Source organism: Kogia breviceps, chromosome 20 (genome assembly GCF_026419965.1).
Source record: "Kogia breviceps isolate mKogBre1 chromosome 20, mKogBre1 haplotype 1, whole genome shotgun sequence".
NCBI classification, from domain to species: domain Eukaryota; kingdom Metazoa; phylum Chordata; class Mammalia; order Artiodactyla; family Physeteridae; genus Kogia; species Kogia breviceps.
Window position 1 is genome coordinate 12,739,577 of NC_081329.1, and position 14,303 is coordinate 12,753,879.

Genomic DNA, 14,303 nt, shown 5'->3' on the forward strand with positions numbered 1-14,303 from the left:
AAATCAAAAGAAGAAAAATAAGTGTGAATTGGTACAGAGTACATTAGAATGACTCCAGCTTAGCTGAGTTAGAGGAGACTAATAAATCTTCATTCTTTATGATAGTTGCTAATTTAGTATGGCCTTATCTCCAATGAACTCAAAATCAGAGTAATAAAATGGGTACCATGAAGTAAAAATAACTTTGAAAAGTTATACATGAAATATTTATTAGACTTTACTTCTGGAATTTGATAGAAGCAGAAATGATTGAAATTCTCAAGCACTTAAATGATGATGAGGACGGTCTATAAAGAAAGCAAACACAGTGTAGCAATACAGAGCGATCAGAGGGCTGCTTTGGGGCACCCAAGGAGAGCGATTGAATAACCACCTGGGTGCCACATACTGTTTGTGGACAAGGAACAAGTTTTGGGATTCGGGGAAGTGGCAATGAAAAGAGAAGCAGCATTAATAATTATTATTATTACTTATAGTGTAATTATTTGCTTGAGAATAGGGAGTTAATTTTACTCTTGGTTTGATAAAACTGAGCTTATAAACAAGGGTACGTGCTGCGGGTAGATGTGATAGAAGCCAGATGCTTGGAGGTGTGAGAGGTGTAGACTTGGTGAGGAAGAGGAGGCTATATTGAGCTGACTTGAAGGACACTTGAAATAAACTTCCTGTCATTGACAGTTTGTAGAGGGCCAGTTTTGTTTCTTCTTACTGGTCACCATATTGGAGGTTATGGAACCTTCCGTGGGATAAACATTAGGTGCAAGAATCAGAGGATAGTCACTCTAGGCTCAGCTAGGGTCTATCACTTCCCCTCTTACCAGGCCCAGGTATCTCCAAATGAAACTGTACCTATGCTACAGGAAATATGAGATATTAATAATGGTGAGCTCTACGGAAAAGCCCTGCTTTACACTAGACACAAATGCGTAGAATTATGAGAAAGGAGAAAGGATAAAAGTGGCCATGGATCAAAACTTCAGGACAAAACCATATTTTAATGAAACTTACATTAATGATTAAAATCCTAGCTCCATGTTAGGTAAAGAGAATAAAGTTGTTTTTTAAGGGTTGGGCCAATAAATGACTTGGCAAATCCATGGAGAAAATGGTTTTGATCAATATCATGAACACTATTCATGACCATTCACTTGTGAAAACAACAGAACTAGAATTCTAGGGATCAGAGCCTTTAATTTCTAGTATTCTTTAGTGGGTAGTCATTGCTTCTTTGAAAATTTAAGAATGAGGAAATGGGACAGATTTATTGTTCCCTGGCTGTTCTGCATGTGAACATCAATAGAGTCTTCGAGAACTAAGAACTATAACTGCTGTTCACTCTTACAATGAGCACTCCCTGTGTCCTGGCAGAAGGTAGGGGACACCTGTCAGAGGAGTTGTCAAGGCATTCCTGGCTTGGTGTCGGGCATTGGACTTGACGTCCTTAGAGGTCCTTTGCGACTTTATCATTCCAATACATGAGTTGTCCATTGGGACTCTACTTCTTGTAAAGGCAAAAGAGAAAGACAGACTGATTTAGTGGACAGATAGCTGATGATTGCTAGCTCATATTGACCCTCCGATCTGGGAGGAGAGACTGGGAAGGTTAGAATCTTTTGCGGAGGTGGTCTAACAGCCTCTGCTTAAAGGCTGTTCTATGTTAACAATATGTAAAGCACTAAATATTTATTCATCTCCCTTTGATTCACAAAGACTGTCAAATAAGTTCTTATTATGAAGGCTACCGTATAATGTGAGTGGGCATACAAAGAGGCTGATTTCTTTCTTCAAAATGTAATTAAAACTTCTTTGAAAAGGGGCTCATACCTTACATGTCTAATTAATACAAAAGAGATCTATTGTTAACAATTAAATCCAAAATTGAGGGGACCTCATTCTCTAGAACTCTTACTCCTGTTTGATATAATAGGAGTGATACGAAATTTAAAATGGTCCAGAGCGACTACTAACTTTTATTACTGAAGATTATTTTATATTCCCAAAGTATTTAACATTTTCTAATATTTTGATTCTGAAGTATTAAATATATTAAGTTGAATGATATGAAATTACTAATCTTCTAGCTTTGACTCTCCAAAATGGCAGTCTCTAGTTCAAACCTAATAGTATTCCTTCTGTGGTTACTTTTATAAATAACAGCAGTATCGCGTTTTTGAAGCATTGCCATGTTCCCTAGCATGTGCCTTAATGGTCCACATCTGAGTAGCTTGGGCTAGAATTTTACTTGGTTGAAATGTCGGTGATATTCATGGTATACACATTCCAACTACCTGATGTCCCTGGACTTTATTTACTTTCTTATTTCTCTTCATTCTCATTTCCCTCAGGTGTCCAATGTAAATACATTTGTAGTTTTTCTAACATTTTTCATGCTCACTTACACATGAACAAACATGTACAAATACATATATAAAGAGAAATTTTTTTCAAACCAAAGTGAGGTCATACTCCATACATTGCAATGCATTTTAAATTGTTTTTAAAAATGTAATATATTATGGAACCACCTGGGTTCATATTTAAACTTAGACATTGAAATCTGTTTATGGATTGGAGGTGGTGGGCAGCAGTGGGATTCTCCACGTGGAAGCTTGTTTTTTCCTCAACGAAGCTGGGCAGTTTAGGATCAAGTGGCTTTAAAGCTAAGGACATCCTGACTATTTAATTAACGACTAAATGTATGTGTGTAAAAGACACTAATATGCACCGTGAGAATTAGAATTATTTAACACTCTTCATCCCTTTCCCACTTCTGCTCCAAAAGCCATGAATATCATTAAAAAAAAAAACAAACCAAGGAACCCTCAACTAACCAACCAACAATCAAACCAACCAACCAACTAACCAGTCACCAAAACATATGGGTGTATTTCGGGGTCTAGAGAGGCCAGGGTGGAAGTCATGAGAGATTATTTATTATAAAGAGACTCACTTTAGTGGATGCTGAAATATCACACGCCCAGTTACTTTCTAGAGTATATTTATACTTGTGGGTGCGTGTTAGTCTTAATTGGACCAAGATGTTTAAAAATATATATTAGAAGGTTCTCTGCTTATTGGATTAAAGGAAGGTTTAAAGTCTCTTTCAAAACTAATATTCTATCATTATACTTGCAACCTTTGGTATAGAAGCAAATTAATAAAGATTCAGTTTCCTGCAAATCCCACTTCCTGACCCTCTGTGTCCCCACCCCCCAACAATTTTTATATAAAAAAACAACAAAAGCACCTGTGAGTTATCTTAATTAAATATTATGTTCCTTTAGTTCATGCAATACAAAAACTTCAATAGTTATTAACACTTGCATTTACTTAACACATTTTTGGCAAGTGACTATTGTTTTTAATTAGATTTTTAAAATGTTTTCTACAAGATGTCAGTTTCCTTTGGCTTTTTTATTTTTAGAGCAAAACAGTCATAAGGGATAGGAGCTATTCTTGAGACAAGAAAAATAAGAACTTGTGGGGCATTAGAAAGGTATTTAGAGCCCCTTTTATCATCCAAACAGGATAATTCTGGAAAGAAAGAAAGGTCAGAGAAAGGCATTCAAGTATGACATTCTGTGAGTTAGTGATATTATACCTGCAGCCAATAGGTTTGGAGAACTTTGAACTCTCTTCACAGATGTTAATGTAACAGACATGGCAGCACGTTTGCGAGCACACCCACCGCTATCTGGAAGCAAAAAAATGATATAGCAGAGGCCACAGCAAAGGATAAAGCACATGCAGTATCATGCATTTTCAGTGAAATGTGGCAGACATCCATGAGAAAGATGAACAGTCAGAACTAGTAACCATGGAATACATCTGCAGAATTTACACCCACCCCAAACTAAAACAAAACAAAACAGAAGAAAAAGCCAGGGGTCTGTCTTAGAAATAGATGCCAATGATTTAATTAAAAAATCAGATTTTATACTTAACATTTTATGGGTTTTCTTTAAATAACACACAGCTATAGAATTCAACTTTGTTTATACCATTTAAATACAACTATTAAATTTACAAGCAGTGTAACTAGCTTTTAGAGTTATGAATAACCTGTATTTCAGGATTAAGAGCTATGGTATAACATACTTTTGTATCCATCATATAGGTTTTACTGTATTCTAGCTATTACGATTCCTGCAAACAGCTTGAAGAACCTCTTGAAGTAAAAGTTGTTAGCTGTTATAGGTATAATATATTTGATACGTAAGATTCATAAAGAAAAACAAATGGTGTTATAGCAATACTGTGTCTTCACATGGTTATTATTAGTTATGGAAATAATTTGCCTAATTGAAATAAAAAACAATGTTGATATATACAGTACTGAAATGACCATGTTTTTAAAAATTAGTTTTTGTACTTTTGAAAAATATGTATATGATCTATATATTTTCACTTATTCAAACCACAACATGAAGCAAAATAAGTGAAAATTCATCAGCTATTTTAATATGATTTGAGAAGTTTAGCATAACAAGACTTCTAAAATTGGAAGGTTAATGTTCTATTTACGAACAGATTCCAATTCCATTCCCACATTCCTTTTTATTTGGAATGTGCAATAAATAGTTTTGCTCATTCCCCTGCAACCAAAACAACTTAAATTTAATTCTTTTTGAAAGTTGTAACGAGAAGATAAATTCTTTAACCACCAATATTAAACATAATTATTATATATTGCTGCATGCTAGTCTTATATATTATTTTTCTTTATTTCTTAAGGAGTGTATCCATTTTGCTTATTAGATGTGAGAGAATTTAAGAGTGCTTGGAAATATGATTTGGACTAATTGTTGGTAAAATCACAAGTAGTAAGGTCAGCAGACCTTAAAATTGATAGAATGATTCTCATGTCAAAATATAATTTCTTAAATATTGATATATGCTTAAAATAACAATTTCGTAATGCATATAATAATTAAAACAGAAAAATGACTTGAAACAACATACGAAAGTAAATCAAACAAATCAAAGACCAAATACAGAAGGACATAAATGGTAGACACATACAACAAAATGTATCTTCAGGAGGGGCACCGATAGGATGTTAGCAATCTCTGCAAACTGAAAATAGCTATGAGGGATGAGTGTTTCTGATAAAATGGAGGTAATATAATTGAATATGCAGTATATAGCAGCTATCAATGTCTACAAGGGTTAAGTAGTCCAGGGTGGTGAAAGTGTAAATGGAAAGCTCTCTAAGAGATTTAATTTTCTAGTTCTTTTAAGTTTGAACATCTGAAAACAAGCAGAGATGCAAAGGGAAAATTTCAGAATGAGGAGACCCAAGGTCACTGGTTAAACCTTTGGTTTCCAAAACTCTGTGTTGAGCGCCCACCTCAGTGAATTCACAAGGGTTTGGGGATACAGTTCACATTTTTGAGGAAAACACAGTGACACGTATCAGACAGACTGCATACACCACTGTCCTGAGGTAGTTCCCAGTTTCAACAGGAGAGGTCTTGTTATCTTCCTGTAAATGATGCCACATCTTTGTAAAGCTGCGTTTTTGGTGATTGCTGTGATGGAAAGCAAGTGCCCTGTGAAAGTAACCTGGACCAGTAACTGCGAGTGGTGACGTACAATCTAATTCCAAGTCTGAGAAGTTTTGTAGCATCCGATACGCACAGACATCCCAATAACAAGTAACTGTGGTTATAAAGAATGAGATTAAATGATTACTTTTCAGTTGAAGTATATTCTCTTTTCAGATTGCTTCCGAGTTGATAGAACATGAGTACTTACTAAGTCGTTTGCACCTAACTACTTAATAAATACAACTGTTAGGTACTTCTTTTGGCTTGAGAGTGTGGTGGAAAATTACTGAACTATCTTGGCACCGTAAACCAAGAAAGTGTGGGAACCTCTGGGTTAAATAATTTCTGTATTCTAGGTAACTCTAAGAACTAGATAAAACGACTGGAGAATTTGTCTTTATTAACAGGTTAATAAAGAGCTTAATTTGAAAAGTTGAGGCATTTGTGAAATTGCTGGAACAGAGAAATCTATTATATTCTGTTTCTACTTATTGTGTCGATACGTTCTGCTATTTATTGAAGATAGCTTTAAGATCACAAAATGAGGGTGCTGTCTTACATACTTAGGTCATCCCAAAGAATCCTAATGCTACCGTTACCTTCGCACTCGTTCATGAGCTGCACACTCTTCCAGGCGGTGGCAAGACCCTCAGTAGCTGTTTCTACTGCTGGAAAACACTCACAGCAGTGAACCACACACAGTGAATCATTTGATGTCTTACTCTCTTTCCTCCATAGCTAAGATTTTCCTTAGAAAATAGTGGACCGAAAATTCCAAGAGTACAAATATACAAAACATGCTGTTTTGTATATTTTTATACATTATTTAGATACTTTAGTATGAAAAATGTATCACAATTCCCTTGGCTCATTTATTATGTACTTGACTAAAAACAAAGAGCTGCTTTATAAGAATATATTTTTTTAAACATTAGTGACTGAACATTGAAATAGTAATATATCCCTTTAATAATTGATAGGTATTTAAGTAATGAAGACCCATTTTATTTATTGGATATTTAGGAACTAATTTCTACTTCATTTTGAGATACAGTGACAATGCTTTTTTCAACTTCCTACAGTATTATTTTATATATTTTCAAAAGTGGTATGTTTTTATAGCAACATTATAGTATTTTAACATTTTAAACAAAGGGTTCCAGTCCCTTCTAATTAATTATGTATGCGTATGTTTGAATATCATATTTTACATGCATACATAGATGTATAAATTCACTCATATAATCAAAATATCTATGCATTAGCATTCCATATAAAGCATTCCATATAGCATTCCATATAAAGCCCAGCTTATTCCTTTTAATGAGAGGATGTTTAGAGGGTTATATTCATGCTGCTGTAACAGTAACTTGGCTCAAGTACCCTAGAGAACTAAACAAATTTACAAATTGCTATTTGCCTACTTTGTTATTATGGACTGAATTCTATGAATGGGAAGGTTAATTACTAAATGCATTGTAATGAATATGGCATATTTAGTATAATCACATATTATACCTCTGTCATAATAGGGTTATAATAAATAGGAAAATCAGACTCCACAAAATGAGGGATATTGGGAAGTTATGTTCAACTTAGGTCTGCAGGAAAATGCTGTAGAACAATAAGTAAATATAACTTCCTCCTGTGCACATCCTGCTGGAGTGATTTTGCAGTTTCATAGTATGACTTACCATAGCTCAGCTGTGGGCCCTCTATTCAATTTGCTTTCTTCAATCACTTTTGCCTAATAATATTTTGCTTTCATTTCCCATATATAATTCTGTCATCTCCAGTTGTCCAAATGACTTTTCTTGGTTCATTTCCAGGGTTATAATTTCTCTTGATTTCTAAGCCTTCCTTGTATATTTCGACTGTTTCCAATATCCTCATCTTGCCTGGTGCTCTACACACCTATGGGCTGACTGCATCTTCAGGGGCCAACAGACCTCGAATTCTCTGAAGTCGGTTAGGGCAGGTTTCTGCTAAGGGGCAGCCACAGAATCATGTTCAAAAGCGCATGTCTCTACACTTGATCTAGGGATTAGATATTGGTTTTCACCAGTGGTTGTTAATCCTCCCTTGATGAGGCATTTTGATAACAAGAGACAGCAAAAAGGCAACCAGCTTGACCTGAGAAAAATGTCTTCCACTATCCTTTCTCCTTTGCTGTGTAGTGACAGCACTAAAACAACTTTCCAGTGATCACTTGTGGATAGGAAGTGCTATTTTCTAAATACAAGTTACAAAATTTCAGTGAGACAGTTGTTTTCCAGAATTATTCAACACTGAATATAAAAATTTCAGGGGGAGAGGAAGGTGAAAATATAAGCTAAAATGCTTATATTATGGAAAAAAATCATATGTATCAAGCAAGTATCACAAACATTTTTACAGTTAATCTGTATACAGCACAAGAGTTCAGAGCATCCCTGTTATTAAGCTATTTGGAGATACTGTCCCCACATCAAAAAATGTAATGCTTAAGACTTTAAGTGTATTGTGTCTGTGGATTAATTAAGCTGATTTCCTGTGAAGCTTTGGCACTCTTATCTCGGTCTCTGTCAACATGAAATGTTTACGGAACGGGGAATTTAAATATTTTCTACTAGAGCAACTTTCCTATGAATTTAACCTATTTTAAGTGAGAGATTTCAAATGTATGCATTGAATGGCATGCTACCTCTTCCTAGGGTTTACAGGAGTTAATGTCATGATATGATTACAGACAAAGGAAGTAAGAATAGACAGCAAAACGGAAAAGTCTACTTTTGATAGCTATAAGATTAAAACACAAAAACACAGAAATCAAGTAATGAATTTAGACTATCTAAGAAACTCAGTATCACATTTAGGATCAGTAGAGTGCTAAACTAATGATTTAGGGCCAAGATGATATTTAGAGAACAAGGCTGAAGAGTTTCAAACTAACAGAGACAGCATACCTGTGTTCATTTTGACCTTGGAGGGTTTGTTATTAAAGTCTTCAGTTTTCCTGTAGAAAAAAAATGATGTATTAATTTGTTCACTAGCATGGGGAACAAAATATCATGAAAGAGTGTTTTTGTTTTTGTTCTGTTTTGGTGTACCTGTGAGTTAATATCACATGATCATTAGTCTTATTTAAATTAGAGTTTAATAAGGTGGCCAGAATTTATAATTCTATTCAAGTTAAACTTCAATTATTTTTGGTCTTATTATCCTAAACATAAACTTATGTTTTTGTTTAATGGTGACCATTAATGGATGAAAATGGAGTGGGGTTTTCATTGTTAAAAATTAAATTGCTTTCATAAACATTTATAATAACAGTTTTTGTTCTCTAAGCCAGAAAGGATCACTGGTTGTTAAGCGTCCTCTTCCAGAATTTTAATAAGCACTCTGGTACTTTGAAATCATTATCTTACATTATTCAATTTATTATATTCAATTTGTTATAGAGTTAGTTTACTACCAGGGAATGTTTAATGTATTTAATATGTATGTTGAGCAAATAGTCAAAGAAGATAAGATTCATATAGTTTTACAAAGATGCAAGAAATAAATGAGTACTACAAAAATCACTTCTGTTTCGGTATCAGATATGGTGGTTTTTCCCATTGAAGTGTTTACTGTATAACAGTTGAGATTAATTCATTAGAAATGGTTAGGAAAATGGTGCTTGTTGTAGAAAAAATTTTTTAAATATTTGTATTATTTCTTGATGTGTGAGATGACTTAGTTCTTTCCCTGGCATATTCTCTTAGCCCATTTTTAGAGTTTCTTATTTATCCATACCCTACAACCAAAGAGAAAGGATAGGCTCTTCAGGAAGCAGTTCTTTTAAGAGGAAGAGCTCTCTGAAAGGTGTTTAACCCTGGCTACTTTGCCTTGGCTCCTGAGTAGGGCCTGTTGTTAATGAACGTGAACTTCCCTTGTACCACACATTCAGTTTCCATGTGTGTTAGCACTCTAACATCCGATAGTTAAAAAAAGTTTTATCTATACCTCATGGATGAGTAGGGATAGGGTTGAAATGAAATCATCTGTCATGACCTGTCAAGAAAGACCTTCAGTAAATAAGTTTTTCTTCATTCTCTAAAAAGAGCACCAAATGAGCCTCCTGGCTTTCTTGTGTTTGCCTGTCAGGGTTCTGGCCCTGTCCTCTTTTCTGACCATTTCTCCGGTCCTCATATGTTCCGCTCTAGTCATCATTCATCATTTTCTTTCAACATGGCCATCGAAGTTCACCTCTTATAGAAAGCCTGTTTCTATTTATTACTAATGTGAAATTCTAATAATAAAATTAAAGTATCCGATTGGGAACACTGGACAGCTACATCAAAAGAATCAAACTGGACTACTTGCTCATACCATGCACAACAAATTCAAAATGCATTAAAGACTTAAATGTAAGACCTGAAACCATAAAACTTCTAGAAGAAAGTAGAGGCAGTATGCTCTTTGACACTGGCCTTCGTAATATTTTTTTTGTATATGTCTCCCCAGGCAAGGGAAACAAAAGCAAAAATAAACAAATGGGACTACATCAAACTAAAAAGCTTTTGCACAGCAAAGGAAACTGTCAACAAAACATAAAGACCGCCTACCAAATGGGAGAAGATATTTGCAAACAGTTTATCTGATAAGGGGTTAATATCCAAAATATACAAAGAATTCATACAACTTAACATCAAAAAAATCAAACAACCCAATTAAGAACAAGCAGAGGATTTGAATAGGCACTTTTCCAAAGAAGACATACAGATGGCCAACAGGCACGTGAAAAGATGCTCAACATCACTAATCATCAGGCAAATGCAAATCAAAACCACAATGAGATATCACCTCACACCTGTCAGAATAATTATTTTCAAAAAGACAACAAATAACAAGTGCTGGCAAGGATGTGGAGAAAAGAGTATACCCTCCTGCACTATTGGTGAGAATGTATATTGTTGCAGCCACTATGGAAAAGAGTATGGAGATTCCTCAGAAAATTAAAAATAGGACTACCATAAGATCCAGCAATTCCACTCCTGGGTATTTATCCAAAGAAAACAAAAGCACTAATTAGTAAAGATATACACACTCCTATGTTCGTTGCAGCATTATTTACAATAGCCAAGATATGGAAGCCAACCAGGCACCCATCCATACATTAATGGATAAAGAAGATGTGGTATATATGTACAATGGAATATTACTCAGCCATAAAAAACGAATGAAATCTTGCTATTTGTGACAACGTGGGTGGAACTAGAGGGTATAAGTGAAGTAAGTCAGGCAGAGAGACACAAATACTGTATGATTTCACTTATATGTGGAATCTAAAAAACACACAGGGAATTCCCCGGTGGTCCATGGTTAGGACTCCGCACTTTCACTGCCAAGGGTGTGGGTTCAGTCTCTGGTCAGGGAACTAAGATGCTACAAGCTGTGCGACATGGCCAAAAAAAAAATTTTTTTTAAATAATTTAAAAAACCAAAACAAATGAACAAACATAGCAAAACAGCAACAATCACAGATACAGAGAACAAACAGGTGGCTGCCAAAGAGGAGGGGGTGGGGGGGAGAGAGAAACAGGTGCGGGAGATTCAGAGGTACAGACTTCCAAGCTGCAAAGTAAAGACGTCACAGGTAGGAAATGTACAGTGTGGGGAATATACTTAATAATTATGGAATATCTTTGTATGGTGACAGATGGTAACTAGACTTAATGTCATGATCATTTTGAAATGTGTAGAGATATTGAATCACTATGTTGTGTAACAGAAACTGACATAGTGTTGTAGGTCAACTACACCTCAAAAACGAACAAATGCGCAAACACACTCATAGACAAAGAGATCCGATTTGTGGTTGCCAGAGGCAGGGAGTAGGGGGAGGGGGAATTGGGTGAAGGAAGTCAGAAAGTACAAACTTCCAGTTATAAGATAAATAAGTACTAGGGATGGAATGTACAACATGATAAATATAATTAACACTGCTTTATGTTATATATGAAAGCTGTTGAGAGAAAATCCTAAGATTTCTCATCATATTGAAAAATATATTATTTTCTGTTTCTTTAATTTTGTATCTATATGAGATGATGGATGTTCACTAACTTATTGTGGTCATCCTTTCACAACGTATGTAAGTCAAATCATTATGCTGTTTACCTTAAACTTATACAAGTGCTGTGTGTCAATTATATCTCAATAAACTGGGAAAAAGTTATTTAAACCTACAAAAATTTTTAAATGTGAACACCAGCTAATTATAATGATACCTTCTACCCCAGGGTAGGGGGAGAAATGGGGAAATAAAATAGCATGGAAAAACATACACATAAATGATATGAGATGTATCTATGAACCAAGAAGAGAAGGATTTTATCTTTTTCACACCTAGATTGAATTACTAATACCCGGTACTCAATAAATACTAAAACAATGAGCATATGGAATGGATAAAATCACAGTACTGATGTTCATCCCAATTTATATTTGAGAGCTATAAACTGAAAACAACACAGATGACATCCTCATTATGCGGTGTTTTGGTATCACCTGATTGTGTTTAGTGTCACATTCTTGCCCATCCACCCCAGAAGGACACTGCGGCAAGTGTAGGAGAAGCAGGGCAGGAGTAATGTGTACGGTTGCCACATCTAGGACTGAGAGAATTACCACAATGTTACACTGAATTTTACAGTAAAATTTCACAGGCCAATTGACTTTAAATAGTGAATGAAGGAAACTTTATTATGATGAGTTTTATCTCTTATTTTTCAGCTGGTATAAATAAAGAGGCACATTTCTCTTTTCTTTTTCAGAATACAAAAATAAACGTGGTACATAGCTAAGTATGTAGCCTTAATACCTAATGTAGCCTACTTGGTAGCCTTAATACCGCCTGGATTGAAGGGATGCCAATGAAGTCAGGGAAGAAGGCAGTAGTCAGTGCAGGAGCCTTGAGAAAACTCCATCAGATGTATTTATTTTAATGTCTCAGTAGCAAAACTCCTAATACATTAACCTTAAATGGACAAAATAAATGGAAAAGCAAAGCCTCAGGGGATGTCTGTGACCACGGCTGAGGCAACTGCTAAAACAAGAAGGAATAAACAAGTCTGTAGAAAAATGAGGACTGTAAAGACATTTCCCAAATTCTATTTATCACTCCTTTTCAAAACACTTGATGTTTAAAACTGTTTTAAGTTTTAAAACTGAATGACAAAGACAGTGTTTGAGCTGGAACAATACTGACTGATAAAGGAAACATCAAACAGAAGGAAAGTTAACTCTCAGAACACAAAACCTGCTACTCTAATAATGTTTTTATACCAAGTTAGGGAACTAATAATCAGCATTTGTTGTTTGAATTCAAATGCCGATATTTACAAAATATCTGACACTGAAAAAAGTAAAATAGGATTAACGGGAACAAAGAAAGGCGCCACAAATCCTTGAGCTTTTCATCTTTAAAGTGATGTATCCTGTTACTTATAAATGTAACACGTGAGGTTTTTTAACTTCGCATTGTTTTAGATGTCAAAATGTGAAATGACTAACTTCCTAATCAGGCAAGACATTTTCCAAGTTTTAAAAGAAAAGCCACAGTGACTGAGCTCTGCAGAAGAACCCGAAACCGAAGGCTTCTTGGGTGACTAATAAAAATGCATGATTCTATTTCCATTATTTGTACTAAAGCCATTAACAAGTCCACAACTGAGAACTCTCTTTAGACAGTTTGAACTAAAGCGAATCTAATCTCTTTTGTTCTGTTCTGAAAAAGTGTCTTTGATTGTACTTACATAACAAGCACAGATTATTCTGGAAAGCATCAAATTCCTGGAGTGTTTGCATGCTACCAGGAGAGACAGTATTTCAAGTATTCTCTTAAATTGGGATTGAACCGCGTCCAAGACTATGAAAACTGACCATAAAACGCAGACTACCTTGAACCTCAGCAGATAATCCACAGAGCACAAACTATCTGTACATCAGAGTATCAAAATGATATTCAACAGGTGGAACAGAGATGTATTTACTTAAGTTCAGTTCTTGCTGAAGTTTTTATATAAAAGTCAACATTATATGTATCCGATTTGTGTATAGCAATGGATTTGTTTTTCTCATAGGTCAGAGTAGGGTTCTTTCCCAATATGCATTGGCAGTAGATTGTGCTGGTTGTCCGTGCATGGATAAGACATGATTTGGTGGCCATGGTCTTTTAATTTTGCTTGAATTTCGGTGATCAGATCTCTCTCTCTTTTTTTTTTTTTTTTTTAATGGATCAGAGTTGGCTTTATTTCCAACGTGCGTATGACAACAGGTTGGGTAATTTAAGTTTTGAATGAGGATCCTAAGATGTTTGATTGTTCATTCATGGGCACCAACATGACTTCGTGCCCATAATCTTGTAATTCTGCTTGAAATCTTTTGATTATGAGGCATCCCATTCTGAAGAGAAGCAGAGGCAAATTCCCTGCTCAATTTTGACCAAGAATTCTGTGTTAGTCATTTTGTTTCCGTATACTTGATTTTAAGCACCAAGGCCAGCTATACAACTATAGGACTACATTTTAGCTCTGCTAAGGTGAGGAGTTTAAGATTGGAGCCCAAAAGGTTTTCCATGGAATAATTTTAATCCAGTAAATTGCTAGGTTATTTTATAATTATTATATTCACAGTTCATATATAATTCAGAAAAAAAGGACTCACAGATAGTCAAAGTGGTGGGAAAACATTGAGGGATGTTAGATTTCTTAGAGCTATTTTAAACAC

At 35.0% G+C, this 14,303-nt stretch overlaps 1 protein-coding gene across 49 annotated transcripts in view; it reads right to left on the bottom strand.

Moving 5' to 3' along the window:
* The window catches only part of SORBS2 (sorbin and SH3 domain containing 2), a 204,973-nt gene that overhangs the window by 86,622 nt on the left and 104,048 nt on the right, over positions 1 to 14,303 (bottom strand). For 27 of the 49 annotated variants that reach the window (XM_067022601.1, XM_067022625.1, XM_067022600.1 and 24 more), the window contains 2 exons: positions 8,495 to 8,544; positions 3,602 to 3,694 (listed from right to left, as the gene is read on the bottom strand). The exons of 11 other annotated variants lie outside the window; for them this stretch is intronic. In XM_067022601.1, coding sequence (XP_066878702.1) covers positions 3,602 to 3,694; positions 8,495 to 8,504 — 103 coding nt within the window. In that variant the 5' untranslated portion in view covers positions 8,505 to 8,544. Of the gene's footprint in view, positions 1 to 3,601; positions 3,695 to 8,494; positions 8,545 to 14,303 lie in introns of those variants that run through there. 11 more of the 49 variants (XM_067022628.1, XM_067022623.1, XM_067022621.1 and 8 more) reach the window with 2 other exon arrangements.